The 16,925-nt window shown below is 36.1% G+C and overlaps 1 protein-coding gene across 29 annotated transcripts in view; it reads left to right on the forward strand.

The window, feature by feature from the left end:
• Positions 1–16,925, forward strand: part of Nrxn1 (neurexin 1) — a 1,104,407-nt gene that overhangs the window by 461,825 nt on the left and 625,657 nt on the right. For 19 of the 29 annotated variants that reach the window (XM_031356553.1, XM_031356556.1, XM_031356572.1 and 16 more), the window contains 3 exons: positions 340–723; positions 9,999–10,202; positions 12,666–12,692. In XM_031356553.1, the coding sequence (XP_031212413.1) occupies positions 340–723; positions 9,999–10,202; positions 12,666–12,692 (615 nt within the window). The remainder of the gene's footprint in view (positions 1–339; positions 724–9,998; positions 10,203–12,665; positions 12,693–16,925) is intronic. The other 10 variants (XM_031356561.1, XM_031356566.1, XM_031356576.1 and 7 more) reach the window with 1 other exon arrangement.

A 16,925-nucleotide genomic window follows, 5' to 3' on the forward strand; every position in this document is an offset into this window, starting at 1 on the left:
AAAGAAAGAAAAAAGAAAGAAAGAAAGAATGAATAAAAAGAAAAGAAAGAAAAGAAAAAAAGAATAAGAAATGACTACACATATCTGTACATAGCAATAATTAAATTTTTTAAAAAGCCATGATTTTGAAACAGGTCAAGGAGAAATATATGGTTGGGTTTTGAGGTAGGAACGAGAATGAGGGAAATGATGTAATTATATTTTAATTTAAAATAATAAAAGGAAGTATAAAAATAGAAATGTCTGTCCTTAAGACACTTTACTGAAGAGAGGGAAAAAGAGAGAACTAGATCACATCGTATGCATAAACAACTTCATATTCTCTTGTCTTTGTAACAGGTACCATTTCTGTCAACACACTACGCACGCCCTACACAGCTCCCGGTGAGAGTGAGATCCTGGACCTAGATGATGAGTTGTATCTGGGCGGCTTGCCAGAAAATAAGGCTGGCCTGGTCTTCCCCACTGAGGTGTGGACTGCTCTGCTCAACTATGGCTACGTGGGCTGCATCCGGGATCTATTCATTGATGGCCAGAGCAAAGACATCCGGCAGATGGCGGAAATTCAGAGTACTGCTGGAGTGAAGCCATCCTGCTCAAGAGAGACAGCAAAACCGTGCCTTAGCAATCCTTGCAAAAACAATGGCATGTGCAGGGATGGCTGGAACAGATATGTCTGTGATTGCTCTGGAACAGGCTACCTCGGCAGGTCCTGTGAGAGAGGTAGGCTTTCCAAATTCTAGCAACTAGCCCCCTGCAAGAAATTCTTACTAGCTGGGCGGTGGTGGCACACACTTTAATCCCAGCACTTGGGAGTCAGTGGCAGGTAGATTTCTGAGTTTGAGGCCTGCCTAGTCTACAGCCAGGGCTATACAGAACCCTCCTGCCGCCGCCCCCCCCCCCCCAAAAAAAAAGAAAAGTAAAAGAAAGAAACGCTTACTAAATTTCTATCTCAAGCCTTAACTGAAACATAGCAACTTCTAGTGAAGTAAACCGTAGTAAGGTACCTGTTTTTCTCATGCAAGGAGAGGAATGAGTGTTGAAAACAGAATGAGGATGTCAAGAGCTAGTCTATGAAGACTATGCTCACAGAAGAACAAAGGCTAGCAAGCATGTCTATCCATCTACCCATGACTTTAGATAAATGGTCTAGTTACTACATTGTCACTTATTTTCTACAATAAAACTAAAAATCAATATGAAAAAATATCAATGAGTTGCTCCATCATCCTCTCGTGGTACAAATAGCATCTTTCCCTGAGTACTCAACATAACCAGTACCACTTACTTCTCATAAAGCCATGTATAGTCACTTGGTTTCTTCAATCTTAAAATATTCCTAATTGGCTAAAAGTTTAAAAGGAAAAACTAGGCATTTATAAAAACTGATTTTTGTTTTATTGTTTTGTTTTTTTTTTTCTAATCTTAAAGAAATGCATTGGCTTGTCAGCATGACTGTCAACACTAATAAATATTAACAAAATAACATAATTATACATTAATACATGTACCAAAATCCTATCATTATTATGTCAAAAATAAAATCAGACAGGTCAATAGATTGCTTCACAGCATGTAAACATAGTCATACTCCTTATGGGACTAGTGCAATTCATGTGAATTGACATTAGAGCCTAGCTAATCCATCATCCTTTATCTTGTATGAGTATACTCTTTATGAATTTCTCTTTGCCTTCTCCTTACTAATTAGTTTATTTTGGTTTAGAAAATTGCCAATAGAGAGGAACAATTGACATAGCTCACAAAGTAAGATACAGTTAGGCACAATATGAGATTAGCAGATGTGTGTGAATTAAAATTTGGTTTCAATTTTAATCACTCAAAGGGATGCCAGTTATCCTGATGCCTCTTGGTTAAGTGCAGCTAGAGAAAGAGTGTAACTCCACCGCCAAAAGCAGCCAGTTAAATATGCATAGTGTACCACCCTGTGGCAATATTCTGCTACTACTTATGGCAAAATGAAAATAGAAATGCTAGAGTTTATGAGTCAGAAGAGGAGAAAGGGAATATTTATATACTGCACTTATTAGAGGTAGAGATGGAAATCATATACAGATCTCAAAAAAAGTGTAATAGTGACCATCATCACTAGGATTTAACACAAATTTTTGATTTCTAGTTAGCTGGACATTTCTGCAGATCTCTTTGTCTCTAAGTTAGTCATTTCTTGAGAATAAAATAGTAGTATCATGTTATTCTTGTTCTAGACTAAAAACAGCATATTGCAGGAAGATTTTTCTCTTCTAGATTGATGTTGTACCCACATTACTGTGCATCTCCTGAGAGCATGAGTGATATAAGATGGTTGCCAGGCTCAATACTACAGAATAATGTGACTTCTGTCCAGTTCTCAGCTGTGCCCTAGTTCAGCAACCCACAAGATCATCCATGGACCTCTGAGTTTCAAATTCCAGAGGAAATGTTTAACTCTGTATCCTCTCCAGATACCCTCATGCCAAAATAGGTTGTTAATCATGAAAGTTGACTGTCAATTCGTGAAATAAAAAGACAGTTATAAAGTTTCTGTTTTACCATTAAAAATAAATTGTTAGAAGTTGGCTCAGTCTATGCACACCACACTATAGAATGATACTGCAGTTATGCATAATTCCATGTTATAAAAGCAAAGAAAAATACACCAGAAAAATATCTGTGACTTACAGAGGAATATAATATTTTTTGTATACACATAGATTCTTTAAGAAAGACTAATGCAGAAATGGTGTCTTGCATAGATACTGCATTTTCTTTATGTGTCTTCTTAGTGCAATGGGTTTTGAAGGTTAGATCACATAATAATTATTCTTAGAGATAATGTGAAATAAGAGGATTGGTGCACCCAGAGGTCCACTTCGTACTTGTTTGTTAGCATTTAAACAGATGGAGGGACAGATGTCAGAGCAATATAATTTGGCTCCCTGTCTGATTTTCATCGTTGATCACAATGTGACTGCCTTTCAGCAAAACTCAGCACAGGTGTACACTTTAGGCTGAGACCAAGAATAATGCAGAAAGCAAATTTATCAAGTCTAATGACAAGGGAGAAGGAGATAGAGAAGACAAGTTGAAACTTTTTCTTCCCCTCTGGGAAGCAATGTCTTGGAATTATTCTTCTAAAAGACTCTTTGTTGATGTTCAGAATGATAAAATAATTTTTGCAAATGTTAAAAGATGCTGCCAAATAGCATAACCTTCAAATGTCAGAATGTTGTCTCACAATTATTTGGCAGTTCTAGACTCCAACCTTGTATATTTTCCATTTCTTGCCTAATTAAACATCAACTCTAATTATGAGGAATCATTTATGTTTTCAGTAATCATTTATCAACAAGTTATCTTCACATTGAGACTTATTTGAAATGGCATACTGGGGCACTCGACTTTTATTACTTTTATAACATCCTGATGCTTTTTGGAGAACGGTAAAGGCTAATGAGCTGGATTTTTTTCCCTACTCTGGATTGTACTTCAAAACATATTTATGACTAATTGTTGACTGTATATTTCTAAAAAGATGAGTTCTCAACTTAGTGTTCAAATTGAGATGTTTGTAAATAAAAATGAAACTATTTCAAATATTATTATATAATAAAGTAATTATGTATATTAATTAACCCAAAATAAACCAATAATAGTTTAATCCTTTTATCTATATGATAGCAAAGCAAGAAAGCAATCTGTAATTGATTTATTACTTTTATTGAATTATTTATTGGTTTGCATGATTGTCCAAAGGTTAGAAAAGGAAAAAATAAGTATCAAATATCAGTTAAAATTATACCAAAACACTTTAGAGTTCACTGTGACCTCATAGTCATGCTTCAATTGTTTCTTAGGAAACTACTTCCTGGTTATCTACATTGACTTCTGTCTTTTACAACATTGTTCCATGGAGAAACTTCTTATTTAATTTGAAAATTTGATGACAGAAAATAAAATAATATATTTTAAGATTATATTTTATGTTCTCAGCTATTAGATCTATGAATAAAAACAGGTATAATAAGATAAATAAAACAATTTTGTAGTTCACCTTCAAATTAGATTGAGTCTTTCTGTCTGACATTACAAAACTTGCTTGGTCTGGTAGTAAACATAATAAGTGTTTTACTGCTCTGTGGAGTGCTTATACGAGCATTGTATCCACATGGCAAAAAGGCTTTTCAGGTGCTTTCAGTGTAGCTAGCACTTGCTAATTCAAGAAGCATTTATTGAGTCTCAGCTATGTCTGGCTCAGTTACTCTATGGTGCCCGAATGGTGAGTGACTGACCTGCTTCCTCAGGGCATTTTCAAAAGAGTAGTTGCAAATGATATCATCCAAACAAGTGAGAAGTTACAATTGAAAGCAAGAGGGATAATAGTTCAATCTGAGGAAGGAGCCATGTTGTCCAGAAGAATAGTTTACTAAAATCCAGACTTCTGAAAGGTCCTAACATTAATAGGTTGTAGCTGTCCAGCAGCCATGGATAACTGAGTTACCCGAAAGGGGAGCTGGAAATGAAAAAGAATGGGGTATAAGAGAAGGATGAAGCCAAGACAAAGGTTCTGATCAAGGCTCAAAGTTTAATATGCAGCACTGTGTTTATATAGGGAAAGCCCACAGACCCATCCTTTGTTTCAACTGGATTATGTTTCAAAACAAGTTCAGCAGGCAGTTTATTCCTCAAAGCTCCTGTAGGAAATTGCAAATGTGGCATGCTTAAGATGAGGTCTTAGCCAGTAATCATCCCCTAGAAGCTTTTGAAAATCTTTTATTATTTGAATTTTCTGTGCCACAATTTGTTTAGGATATAACTGAGGACCCAAATATTGAGAAAGATACTGCCTTTGAGTCTTTTCTGGAGCAACAACTACTCCAAAATTTTAAAGCTTGTTATATAAGAGCAAAGGCTTGTAGTAAAACTCCATCAGAGAGATCAGCTAATAAAATATCCATGTAATGAATAACTGAATGAGTCAAAGTCCTAACTTCTTGTATTGAAGCAGAAACAATTTTTTCTTTTATTTACATAATGTAAGGCTGTTAGCCATTCCTTGAGGCAAAACTTTCCAATAACATTGCTTCTTGGGCTCTTCAATACAAGCAAGCTCACTAAATGCAAATCTCCCTGTCACCAGGATACAGAGGAACAGTATAAAAACATCCTCCAAATCCATATTAATTCTAAATACATTTCTTCGAATGGCAGCTAGTGTAGGCAAGCCAGATTGTAATGACCGCACAAGTTCCCAGTTTCATTAACCTTTCATAGATCTTAAGTTTTAACTTTGTTTTTTGATTAATGGAATAACCAATCCCTTAGAGGTGAGTGAATATATCAGCTCCAGTGTCTATTGATCCTTCAAAGCCCTTTTTTCTTCATTTAGTAATTTAAGGTTGGGTCTCTTGCTAGTAATAGATTGAACCCAGTACACATCAGAGGAACTGAAGACACCTTGTCCTCTTTTACTCTCAACAAATTTGGAAGGTAGCAGATGCAAGGGAACTAAAATAAGTTGAACAATTCTTTTATTAGCAGGTATAGTTATAATGCCATGTGGGGAAGCAGCCATAATTTTTATTTCTCCCGCATAATCATTATCTATATAACCTGGATAGATCTATAATCCTTTTATGATAATGCTGTTTTAGCCTAAAAGTAATCCCCAAGTCCCTGGAGGCAAGGGCCCCAAAACTCTTGTAAGCAGTATCAGAACCCCCATTTTTGGGTTCAGTACTGTGTGGGTGGCATAACTGGGATCCAATCGTGAATTTCTTGAGGTTGTTCTCATAAATTCAGAAATGGATTTCCCTGGCTTGGTAATAGCTTCATGGCTTCAAAAGCAGCCTGTTGTGAATGCCTTGGTTTCTGAGGCTGACCCTTCTTCCCCAAGGAGTAAGCAAGGCAATAAACACCATTCTAGGGGCTAATCAGGATTACCAAGACAAAAGGAGTGCCACACAAGCCTTGGCTGAGGCTGCTCTGAGCTTTGCATTAAATCAAATGTAAATGTTTCTTAATCTGGCCTACTTCTGAGGCCTGTGATCAAACTACAAACTACAGCCAATGAAACACTGGCAGTTTAACTATAATTTTTAAGTTTCTTTTGCAGTATTAGAGCATAACCATAATTTTGGAAAACAAAACCCAATTTTTAACAGTGTAAGCAATCTATTCTCTTTAAAAATCAATACCAAAATCATTACTTTATAAAGTTTGGCTGCCAGTCCATATATATGAATGCATGACAGTGCAGCTTTTAATACCTCATTAAAGAGACATTGTTTTAAATCCTATCCTTTGTAAGTCTGGTTTTTTTAAGAATTTCATAAAATATACCAATTTAGAAGTATCTTTAGAGACCTGTTTTCCTGGGTTGGCTCATGCCACACGTTATTGTTTAGAATGACTTAAACCCTGAGTTACCAGTTTTAACCTAACTTTCTGTTACTAATGTTACAACTTGTTAATCATACCTAATAACTTATAAGCCAATACTCTATAGCCAAGACATGCAGAACATATTCAACCCTTTAAAACCAGTAAGAAACAAAAACGAAGCAGCTACACACATCCTACATATTTAGACTGGACAAAATTCTTAACTTTTTCTAGCTATAATTTCAAGAAAATAGCATCTTCTTACCTTATCAAACTAATAGTCACAATCAGAGATTTTTCTAGGACAAACAACCATCAGCTTCCTTACCATAGAACTTGAGAAGCTGCTGGCCCCTTTAAGAGAGGCTTATGCAGACAGTCCGCCCCTAGCAGGGTTTCTATAGCTGTGCTTGACTCCCAGCTAGAGTGCAGGGTAACTTATCAGTTTCTGCTGTGCAAATTGAGACTGCCTTTTAAACAAGTTAAACTAAATCAAAACAAGTTAAACTAAATCAAAGGGTGGACAGCCAGCAGATAAAGTTTTAACTATTTTTTTTTCTTTTGAACATGAAACTCAGAACAACAATCATTCAAACAAAGAAACAAAAAAGAGACATAAATTGACACACATGGACAGATTGGTGTACCAAGGACAGTCAATGAGAGAGAAGAAAACTTGAAGTCTCAAAGGGACCTAGATAACCAGAACTAAGGATATCACCAGTAGGAGCCAGTGAGGAAGCAGGATGTCTCCCAATTCCCTCCTGTCCCTAGGAAAGCTCTGAAATAGCTTATATCTATTTTCTTTCTCTTTTGCTAACGAGTTCTGGATAGGAGACAACTGCTTTTCTGAAACCTATTCTCTCTCTCCGTCTTTCTCTCTTTCTCTTATGTCAGTTGTATATTTACCATTCCTGTTTCTGGGAACCATCGAAAACATAAATCTACTTGGGCTAAGAATTTTTCTAATATCTGTTTTTTAAACCTTCCTCCTCTCACCTGATGCAACTCTTTTTGGCTGCCTACAAATGCCTATATAGAATTCCCCTGTCCCAGTTGCACTGTCAGCCCTAAGTGGAGTTAGTGTATGGTCAACACCTGTTCATGCTAGCTGAATCCTCTTAATGCGCCACTGCAACAACAGCCTCCAAAAAATAAACTTTATACTTAGCACTAGCATTAATGCTGTTCCTTGCTTACCGTGCAGGATACTGTTACTTTTCTTCCATTTTCTGTGGAGTGACACTCAAGACAGCATTTCTCAGTGGGTCCCCCTTTTTTAGCCCCCTTGTTCAGGTGCCTCATTCCTGTAGCCATCCAGCAGCCATGGATAACTGTGTAAACATGGATAACGTGGATAAGGGGGGCTGGAAATGAAAAGGGATGGGGGGGTGTGAGAGAAGGATGAAGCCAAGACAAAGGTTCTGATCAAGGCTCAAAGTTTAATATTCAGCACTGTGTTTATATAGGGAAAGCCCATAGATTCATCCTTTGTTTTAGCTGAGTTATGTTGGCAAAGCCAGCTCAGCAGGCAGTCTGTTCCTCAAAGTTCCTGTAGGAAATTGCAAGTGTGGTGATGTGACTTCACTAGATCATAAAACCCATTGTGGCAAGCACTCAACATCTGTTTAGCCTGCTCAAGGCCTGGAGAAAGGCACAATAGATATAAGTTAAAAAGTTTCCATGTACAGGCATTTGTGAATGCAAATGGAAGGACTTGGAATGTATGGAACAAACTACTGGAGACAATGATGGGGGTAGAGAGATTTTAGTTACAACAGAAAAGTAGAGATGTGTTTTAAGTCAAAGAATGATCTAATAGGAAGGAGTTCCCCCTTTTAAAGATTCAACTTGGCTGCTGCATGCAGAGAGAAAGAACAGGCACAAATATACCACATAGGTAACTATTTTAGCTCTCTAGGTAAGGTGAGAACAGAGACTGATATAGTTTAGCTATGAGGGTAAAAAGCAAACAACCAAGATTGTAGATATAACATTAAGGTCTATAAATGTGAACATAAAACTGCACATGGCAAAGAAAGTAAGAGAGAGGCCCACTCGGTTGTTTTTGGACAGTTATGTAAATATCATTTACTGCGAAGGAAATGAGTGGAGGAACATGTTTGGAAAGTCATCACTTGAAGAAAGGTGAATTAAGAGTGAGATTCTAATTCCATTTTAAGTAGAGATGTCAAATAGGTGAGAGATGAGGAAGTGTCTATGGGAGAGCTCCTGAGTTGATGAAGATCCATTAATCCAAGGATGGGTGGAAAAGATCAGAATAGGGCAGAGGGAATCCCTGAAACAATGTGTAATACTTAGAGATTCAAGTTACCCATTCAAGCCTTGAACGGAAACAAACAATAAGCCTCTTAGAAAAGCTTCTGACTGTCCTGATTTTCTGTTATAAGAACTTTGAAAGTCAAACCAGAAAATAGTAACAATGAGTTACTATTGTGACAGTTGTAAAGCTATGCTGTGCTGTGGTAGAGCCAATGGCTATGCTATGAAAATAATGGAGGTAATGAAGTCTCTCTCCTACTTTATTTTCATTCCAGGTAGTTTTTCTTTTATTAAGTGGCATTTTGAATTACCAGAAACAACAAGAAAGCAACATGACTCAGACTTGTTTCTCAGTGTCCCACCATCATATGCCTTGAACGATGGATGGGGCACTGTTTCTTAAGCAGTCTGGCAGAAGCAGTTTTGCTACTGATTCCTTCATGTATTTAGTGCAGTGCTGTGATTTTCATGTACCTTAATTTAGACACATACCCACACAAGTCTAAATCCTGTTTCTGGCCACACCATATCCCGTGTATAAAGTTATAGATGCTCTGATGCTACTGGTGATAATTCAATATTTAGGATACCAGCTTTGTTCTTATAGATGATGTTTTAAATTATTTCTTACTTGCAAAAAAGGTTAAAATGAGACTATGGTTTAATGTATCTTAAAAGCTTTTCTCATTAAACACAGTAACACAGTAGAAATTTCATTGCTTATTGGATGATATGTTGACTTTTATTTCCTTCTTTAGAATATTAGCTTTGATAGAAAGGATGATTTCCACATTTTAGCAATTTTTCAACTTTAGAGTAGATTATGTGAAAAGAAATATTGACAGTAGCTTCTATTCCCAGGGGTTTTCCAAACAGTCCTGGCCTTAGATATCTTCCAGTAACATCCTCTTCAATTTTTGCTCATGCAGAATCAATCAGAGCCATAACACTGACTAATCTTGTAGGGTAATTAGAGCTCTTACTATCCATGCATACATACATCATTGCAGTTTTTCTAATCAGGCTTACTCTGTAGCTATTCAAAACATGCCCCATGCCTTTTACAAGGGAATTTATACTCATGAAACATTTATAGATCCATATGGTCAGTGTTATAGCATGTGCAATAGGTAGAGGCACTTTCTGATTGCTAGTATATACTTAACAAATGAGGGAGTCTCTGCTCCATTACAAATCAAGAAACTCATTTCTGAATCAGATGAAATGATTTACCATTGATTTCCTGAAAAGAAAACTCACCACCCTCCTCTTTCCCAAGTGTGTATGCACTACACTAATGCAAACTGAACTATATCCATTTCCTTCCATAGAGGCAACGGTTTTGAGCTATGATGGGAGTATGTTCATGAAAATTCAGCTCCCGGTGGTGATGCACACTGAGGCTGAGGACGTGTCCTTACGGTTCAGATCCCAGCGTGCATACGGTATTCTGATGGCGACTACTTCTAGAGACTCTGCAGACACCCTTCGACTGGAGCTAGATGCAGGGCGTGTGAAACTCACGGTCAATCTAGGTAACATCATGCCTTCCGCAATTCAGCTAACACTTCTCACTTTTTGTTCAGTTTCGCCTGCAAATATTCATCGACTAGCCTGTTTGCTATGGAAAGTTAAAACAATTGAGTAATGCTTTGGTGGGCATCACTTTTTTTGTGTTCCGCAAATTTAGTGTTTTGTGGTTCCTACCAACAAGACTTCGGGGACGCCCTATCAGTGAGATGAAATTTGAAACTTTGAATTATGAGGTTTTAAGATGCCTCAAGCTGAATTTTTCACCTGTTATATTTTCTGATGTTTCAATGGGTCATAGATGACACCCTTGCAAAAAGAAATGTCTACATGTGTTAAATAAGATAACATGCACATGGAATATTCAATTTATACTTGCTCCTACTTCCTCCATGGGCTTCTCCTTTGATAGTGATCTCTGTGGTCCTCCATCTCTTCCGTTTTTTAAGTAATATGTGGGATATTTCGCTGTCACTCAGCAATCCACAACCCTTCAATGCCCAAAGTCTGCGGCCCTCAGCAAACAGCCATGAGAACAGTAAGGACACAGGCTCCTTTACAGACTGGTAATGCTTTCCTGACTAAAGGCACCATCAACAGGATTGCTACAGTAAAACCTCACCAATCTGGATGATTTACGGAGTGAAAAAGAAATCAAAGAAAACACTGAAAAGTAGAATTTTTAAAGTTGAGCATTTTAAATTTTTTATTTAAAACCTCAAATTCCTATAAGCTGTGGAAGCTTGTAAAGGGATGAGCTTAGACGTTTACTTCACTAAATGAAGGTGAAAGGTTCCTCAATAATGAGATCCCTATTTTTTGCAAGTTCTGCCATTAACTTCTTCTGAATTCTTGAAATTATTTTTCTACCTGAGCTTGGCCTTTCAAATCTTCTTTATTCACAGGTACCCTCCCCAATAACATCTTCGTATCAAGAGAAGATTCAATTAATATTCTGCCCAATAAATTTTAATGTTATCATTAAATTCAAATAAGTCAAAGTGAATGAGGTTTTACTGTACTTTTTGACAATAGTAAACACATACACACACACACACACACACACACATGAATCAAGAGAGGAAGAAAATCAAATTTTAACACCATGTAGATTTATTTTTAGAAAGATGATGTGAACAGAACAAACTTTGACTTTCGTGACAATCCTACATTTTCAAATTGTGATGGGTACAATAGTAGCTTAGAAAATAGAAAAGTAACTCTTTCTAGCATAATGCATTTAATTACATTTAATTAATACAAGTTGAATTAAGTTTATTATTTAAAACTACAGTTTATTATTCTGTTAGAGTTCCCTCTAGTGACCATTAGAGGTTACTACAAGAAAATTGAATAAATGGCTTAATTGCACCAAGAGGCTGTTGTATTGCTCGAAATGAGAACACTTAGAGGGATTCTCAGCAGCAAAGCATTCTGTAGAAGGAGTTGTGTAGCTGCTGGTCCTTGGCTGTTTGCAACCACTTTTCTGATGCGGTTGACGACACATGACAAACTTAGCTATATGGACACAGAATCTAGGTTTATATTTTTCATGCTCCCCAAAGGCATTAAATAATAAAACAAGCAAACAAAAAACCAAAATGTATATATCTCTCCATAAAATAGTCCATGTAGTTCTTTAAACATAACCACTGTGTTATTCACACCAGAAATTCTTTTTTTATATATATATATATCTGCTTTCATGTGAAGCAAACATATAAAAGAAAAGATGAGGAATGTAGTGTGAACTTGCAACACAATGCATAAAGACAACATTGGTAGCTCCTAAGAGAGGCCTAGGCCTGTGTGCTCCATGGGCTGGCTGCTCTGTAGCCACTGTATTTTCTAAAGGGTCCATACAGTTTTTTTCTTTTCTCCTTCTGTGAGATGTGGAATCCACCAATATCTGGTTGTAAACATTTAGTGCCCCAGAAATATCAAAATCAAAGGAGAAATATACAAACATACTAGAATGAGAAAAGGATAATTTTAATTTTTCCTCCATTTGACTGCTGTAGTTTTAAATAATTCTGTGAGCCTTTGTGGGATATTAGATTTTGGAAGTCCAAGATGTCTGAGCCTAGCTGAGCTTGCACTGTACCCCATTGTGACGGAGCACTTTTAACTTTGTTGAAGATAACAGTCTGTTCTTTCACAGATGGGGAGAATGTTGCAACCAGTCTAAGCCAAGCATCTTTGACAGTTAACTACTTCTTATGTCACTTAGATTTGTCACCATGTAGCTCTGTTTGAATTGGCCATATTTTTAAACATTCTCTTGTTTTTGATGGTACAATTTCATAACAATAAATCTGGGTTCTAGAAGTATATAAAGAATAATGATATGGAGTGGCCAAATTTGCATGTGTCTGTCCCCAGAAGGGTGGACTGTAATTTTATTGGATGTCTGCAGCTATTACCTTGAAGGATAAATATTCATTTTTCATCTATTCTTCCCCATCTAGATTGTATCAGGATTAACTGTAATTCCAGTAAGTGCCTATTCAAAATTTTTAAACTGTTCTTCCTCCATTATAATGTAATCTAGTCAAGGAAAAGAGAGAAAGAGAGTAAGGGAGATGCTTTTATAAATCTCATGATGAAGCAGTCCATCATCTGGGATGTAAAAATTCATTTTATATTTAAACCAGCAGAAAGGTTTCCCACTAAAGGGTTTCCTCCTGTTTGGGAAAGAAGTGACACATATTTGAAGCAGAAGGCGTTTGGACAGATCTTGGGGTCCAATAGTTTCCTTTATAATCAAATAGAAAAACATACCATGGGCCTTATTTCCTTTGTTTCTGTCCCTTAATTCAAATATATAAAAGATATGTCTAACTTACCTTAGTTTGGAAATAGTTAACCAACATTCTAAACTTATACAAAGATTTATATAGACACAGTGTGTTATTCCTTATCATATGCTCTTAGAAAACCATGAACCAGGAGAGTTCATTCTTGATTATTAAGAAAATTTACATGATGAATTTTTACATCCTGATCATATATCTACAAAAATAACTAAAACCATTTAAATATGTGATATGCATGCTAAATGATGAGTCAGAAAGATGCATGGACTGAGTTTTATTTGAATTTTGATGGAGATCTGAAAAGATAGAAGGACTGTGGTTTTATTTTGAGCTCCAGCATTAAGTAATAAGTAAATCGATTACAATTCTTTTTGTGTATCTTTAGATTTGTCTTTTCCAGATTTTGCTGACCACATAAAGGAACTTCTTCCAATGACCACAAATTCATTAGCTATGTAATAAAATGATCTTAATAAATCTCTAATCTCTCATTGCCATATTAAGATTCTGGTCTCTGGCCCTGGAAGAAAGCTGCCTGTTCATTGTTTGGGCTCGCGAAATATATGGCTGTGTTTCCATATAAGCAACAACTTATTCTCTGAGGGAAAAAATTGCAAAAGCAAAATAACTAACTCCTCTACTAAAATGCATTTTATTGAATATCCTTGAGCTTCTACACAAGCGATCCATATTTGTCTTCTTGTGTGTTAATATTTTTAAGCTAAAAAAGGTGAGTCTGATAAATCATTGAATAAATATTGATTTATAAACTACAAACAATCGTGGTAGGCACTTAGACATTATCATAAACAAAAAAATTCCTAAAAATTATCTCTCTGAGTTTTAACCCTAATTTCAAGTATGCATCACCTCCTCTTCAATCATTCGTTTGGATGCTTTGCTGAAAAGTAATTCCATAAGTTTGATAGATCTGATTCCATAGGCCTGGTGCCTGCGTTCAGAGAAGTGCAGTCAGGTGAAGTGACAGCCACAGGGTGCTCTTTTCAAAGATGGATTTGTACCTTAACCTAATGGTAGACTTTACTGATTCCTGCTGAGTTGGAGAAAATTCTTGCAGTGAGAATACTCATTTCTAGAGCTCTACTTTACATAGTCCTTTTATTTTATTTGTATTAAGAACAGAAATAAAGCATTCACTTACTTTTAAATTGATAAAATGAAAATGTACACTTTGACAATTATTCTAATTCACCAAGTCAAATCTGATTATTCCTCCCTTCCTTCCTTCCTTCCTTTCTTTCTTCCCTTCTTTCTTTTTTTGTTTGTTTGTTTCTTTCTTTATTTATTTATTACTTTCTCTCTTTTTCTTTTGTTTTTAGCTACAATTACTTAGAACATACATAGAATATATGTCAGTTTTCTTAGACTCAAGTCTTCATAGTACCACAAGACTATGAAGATCCTATGGTTCTATGAACAGTCTTTTTCTATACTTTAGGAAGTTCTTAGAATAATAATTTTGAAGAAAAAGATTGTCATCTCTTAGTGATTTTTTTTTCTTTTTAAAAGTAGTATAAATTACACCTGAATTCTTGAATTAAATTAATGGATTGCAAGTTTTCAGTGCACACTCCACACAGGACTGGAAATGTCTTAGCTTGACTGTAGTGACTGGAGGAAACATTCAATGACCAGGTAACATTTTCATTTTCTTTTGCCTTTGTTTTATTTGGAAAGCAGTGGGCAAATTTAGTGAGTTTCATAAAGATGAGTCAAATCTGAGGATAGTTAGGAATTTGCACATCTAATGACATTCATCTGTTTTCATCTGCCCTTCACATTTTAGTCAGCCAAAAATTAATTAGAAATATTTGCATCTCAGTCCAACTTCAAAGAGCAATTTATTTATAGAACTTTTGTGAGCACTAAGCTTGTCTGATACTTTTCATAACATCACTGTCTTGAAATATTAATATGAAGCACTTTAACTGACATACTTTAAGAAAGCTACCGCAAGCACTAAATGGTCTATAACAACAACAGATTTCCACACAATGAGGACTTACACTCTAAATTGTTCTGCTTAAGTAGAAGCCATCAGAAATAGCTTTCTGTGCATTTACTTAGAATTGCTCTGCAGTCTCTATCGCACCCCCTCATTTTCATCCTTCTTTTTCTAGTCTTTGACATTGAAACCTGGTGAGTAGAGAAGAGGACATGTCTGGGTGTTGTCAACCTTACCCTGTAAGAGACACCTGCTGTGTTCCTTCCCCTATCACCCCCACATTATAAGTCTAGATGCAACTCTAGAACCTTCTGTAATAGGCAGACAGGTTGTCCTCTGAGAAAGGATAGAAATCCCAAAAACTGACTTTGTCATATTTCTTGTGGCTGTCATTTTAGTGTTTCAGTCTTTTGGATGGTAAAGGAAAAGTGTCCTAGACCCATTGGACTTCACTGTCATACCTTTGCTGATATCAGTATGAAAATATGTTCGCTACTGAAATTTAGAATTAGAGTGTGGACAGTTTGAAATCCACAAGCTAAAAGGTAAACATGGACATATTAATCCCCTCGTTCTCTGCTCAGGATAAAGGAGCAGGAAGATTGTCCTTTTCTTATTTCCCTTATTGTGTGTATCAGTCACTTTTCTGTTGTGACAAGCTCCTGGGTCATAAACAGCTTAGAGAGAGTAGAATTTGTTTGGTCCTGTGGCGCCAGAGTCCATTGTGCCTAGGAGATCTGAGCAGGCTTTGCTGCTCTTATGGGGAAAGAAGCAGGAATCTAGAACGTCACATCTTCACATTCAGAGTGAATCGGAAGTAGGAGCAAGCTCTCCAGACTAGGCCTCAGTGACATACTTCCACCACCAAGACTGCACCTCGCACGGTTTCCTCACATATTGTCACCAAATGGAAACAAGTGTTCAAAGGAAAAAAGCCCACCTACCACCTTTTAGTGCAGATCATTTCTGGGTAAGTAAAGATGTTTTAATATAGTTAGTTTAATAAAGGTGTTTTAATACAGTTAGATGGGAAACAACTGTCAATTCACATACATTTATCATAAAGGTGAAAGTATGTTAATTAATTGAAAAAGCTGTAGGCCACTTGCCAAAAACCATCATAAAGCTATACTAACATGAACTAAATAATAATAAAATATGGTCAAAATGAAGTGTCTTTAGCTGAAGCCTCGGTCACTGGCTATAAAACAATGCTATGAAAATATGTGTATTAGGCAGTTTCTTGATTGGTATGTACTATTAATGACTTAAGGTCTTAATACTCTAAAATTGTAAATGGGGGTTTCTGTCCATGGAAAAAAATTTTAAATGCATTGCTTTTAGGATCTGTACAAAATTTTGCTCTAATTCTGTTTCCTACTTCATTACAAAATCACAGAGCTTAGTCTCTTTGAAACTTTTAGAGTTAGCAAGCAAGCCTGATTTCAAATGGAGACCTAATAATCCTACATAATATGTTCAAACTGATTAGATGATCATTTTTCTGAAATAATTGTCTTTGCAGTGGTATATTGCTTATTTGATACTTATAATTTTGTTAAGCACATTAGAAATGTTAATGTGATAACCTTTGAAGGTTAGAAATATTTGAAAAATTGGAAGCCAAACTTGCACTCATGACCCTCAGGTAAATCCTTATGGTCCTAGAAGTAACTAATTTTATTTTGAAGTGGACATAGGAATTACTTAATGAAGTGTTTTTGCTTTTTTGTTTGTTTGTTTTTTGCTTGGTACTTTTAAGAGTTTTTGTTCTTTCATACTAGTAACATAACTACAGAATGTTCTTCATGCCTACAGGAAGACATGAAGTTACTAGAGCAATCGATTGTGTGTCGATGTGTGCGCGTGTGTGTGTGTGTCTGTGTGTGTGAGAGAGAGGGAGACAGAGAGAGAGAGAGAGAGAGAGAGAGAGAGAGAGAGAGAGA

The sequence above is a fragment of the Mastomys coucha genome, unplaced genomic scaffold (genome assembly GCF_008632895.1).
Source record: "Mastomys coucha isolate ucsf_1 unplaced genomic scaffold, UCSF_Mcou_1 pScaffold6, whole genome shotgun sequence".
Lineage (NCBI taxonomy): Eukaryota > Metazoa > Chordata > Mammalia > Rodentia > Muridae > Mastomys > Mastomys coucha.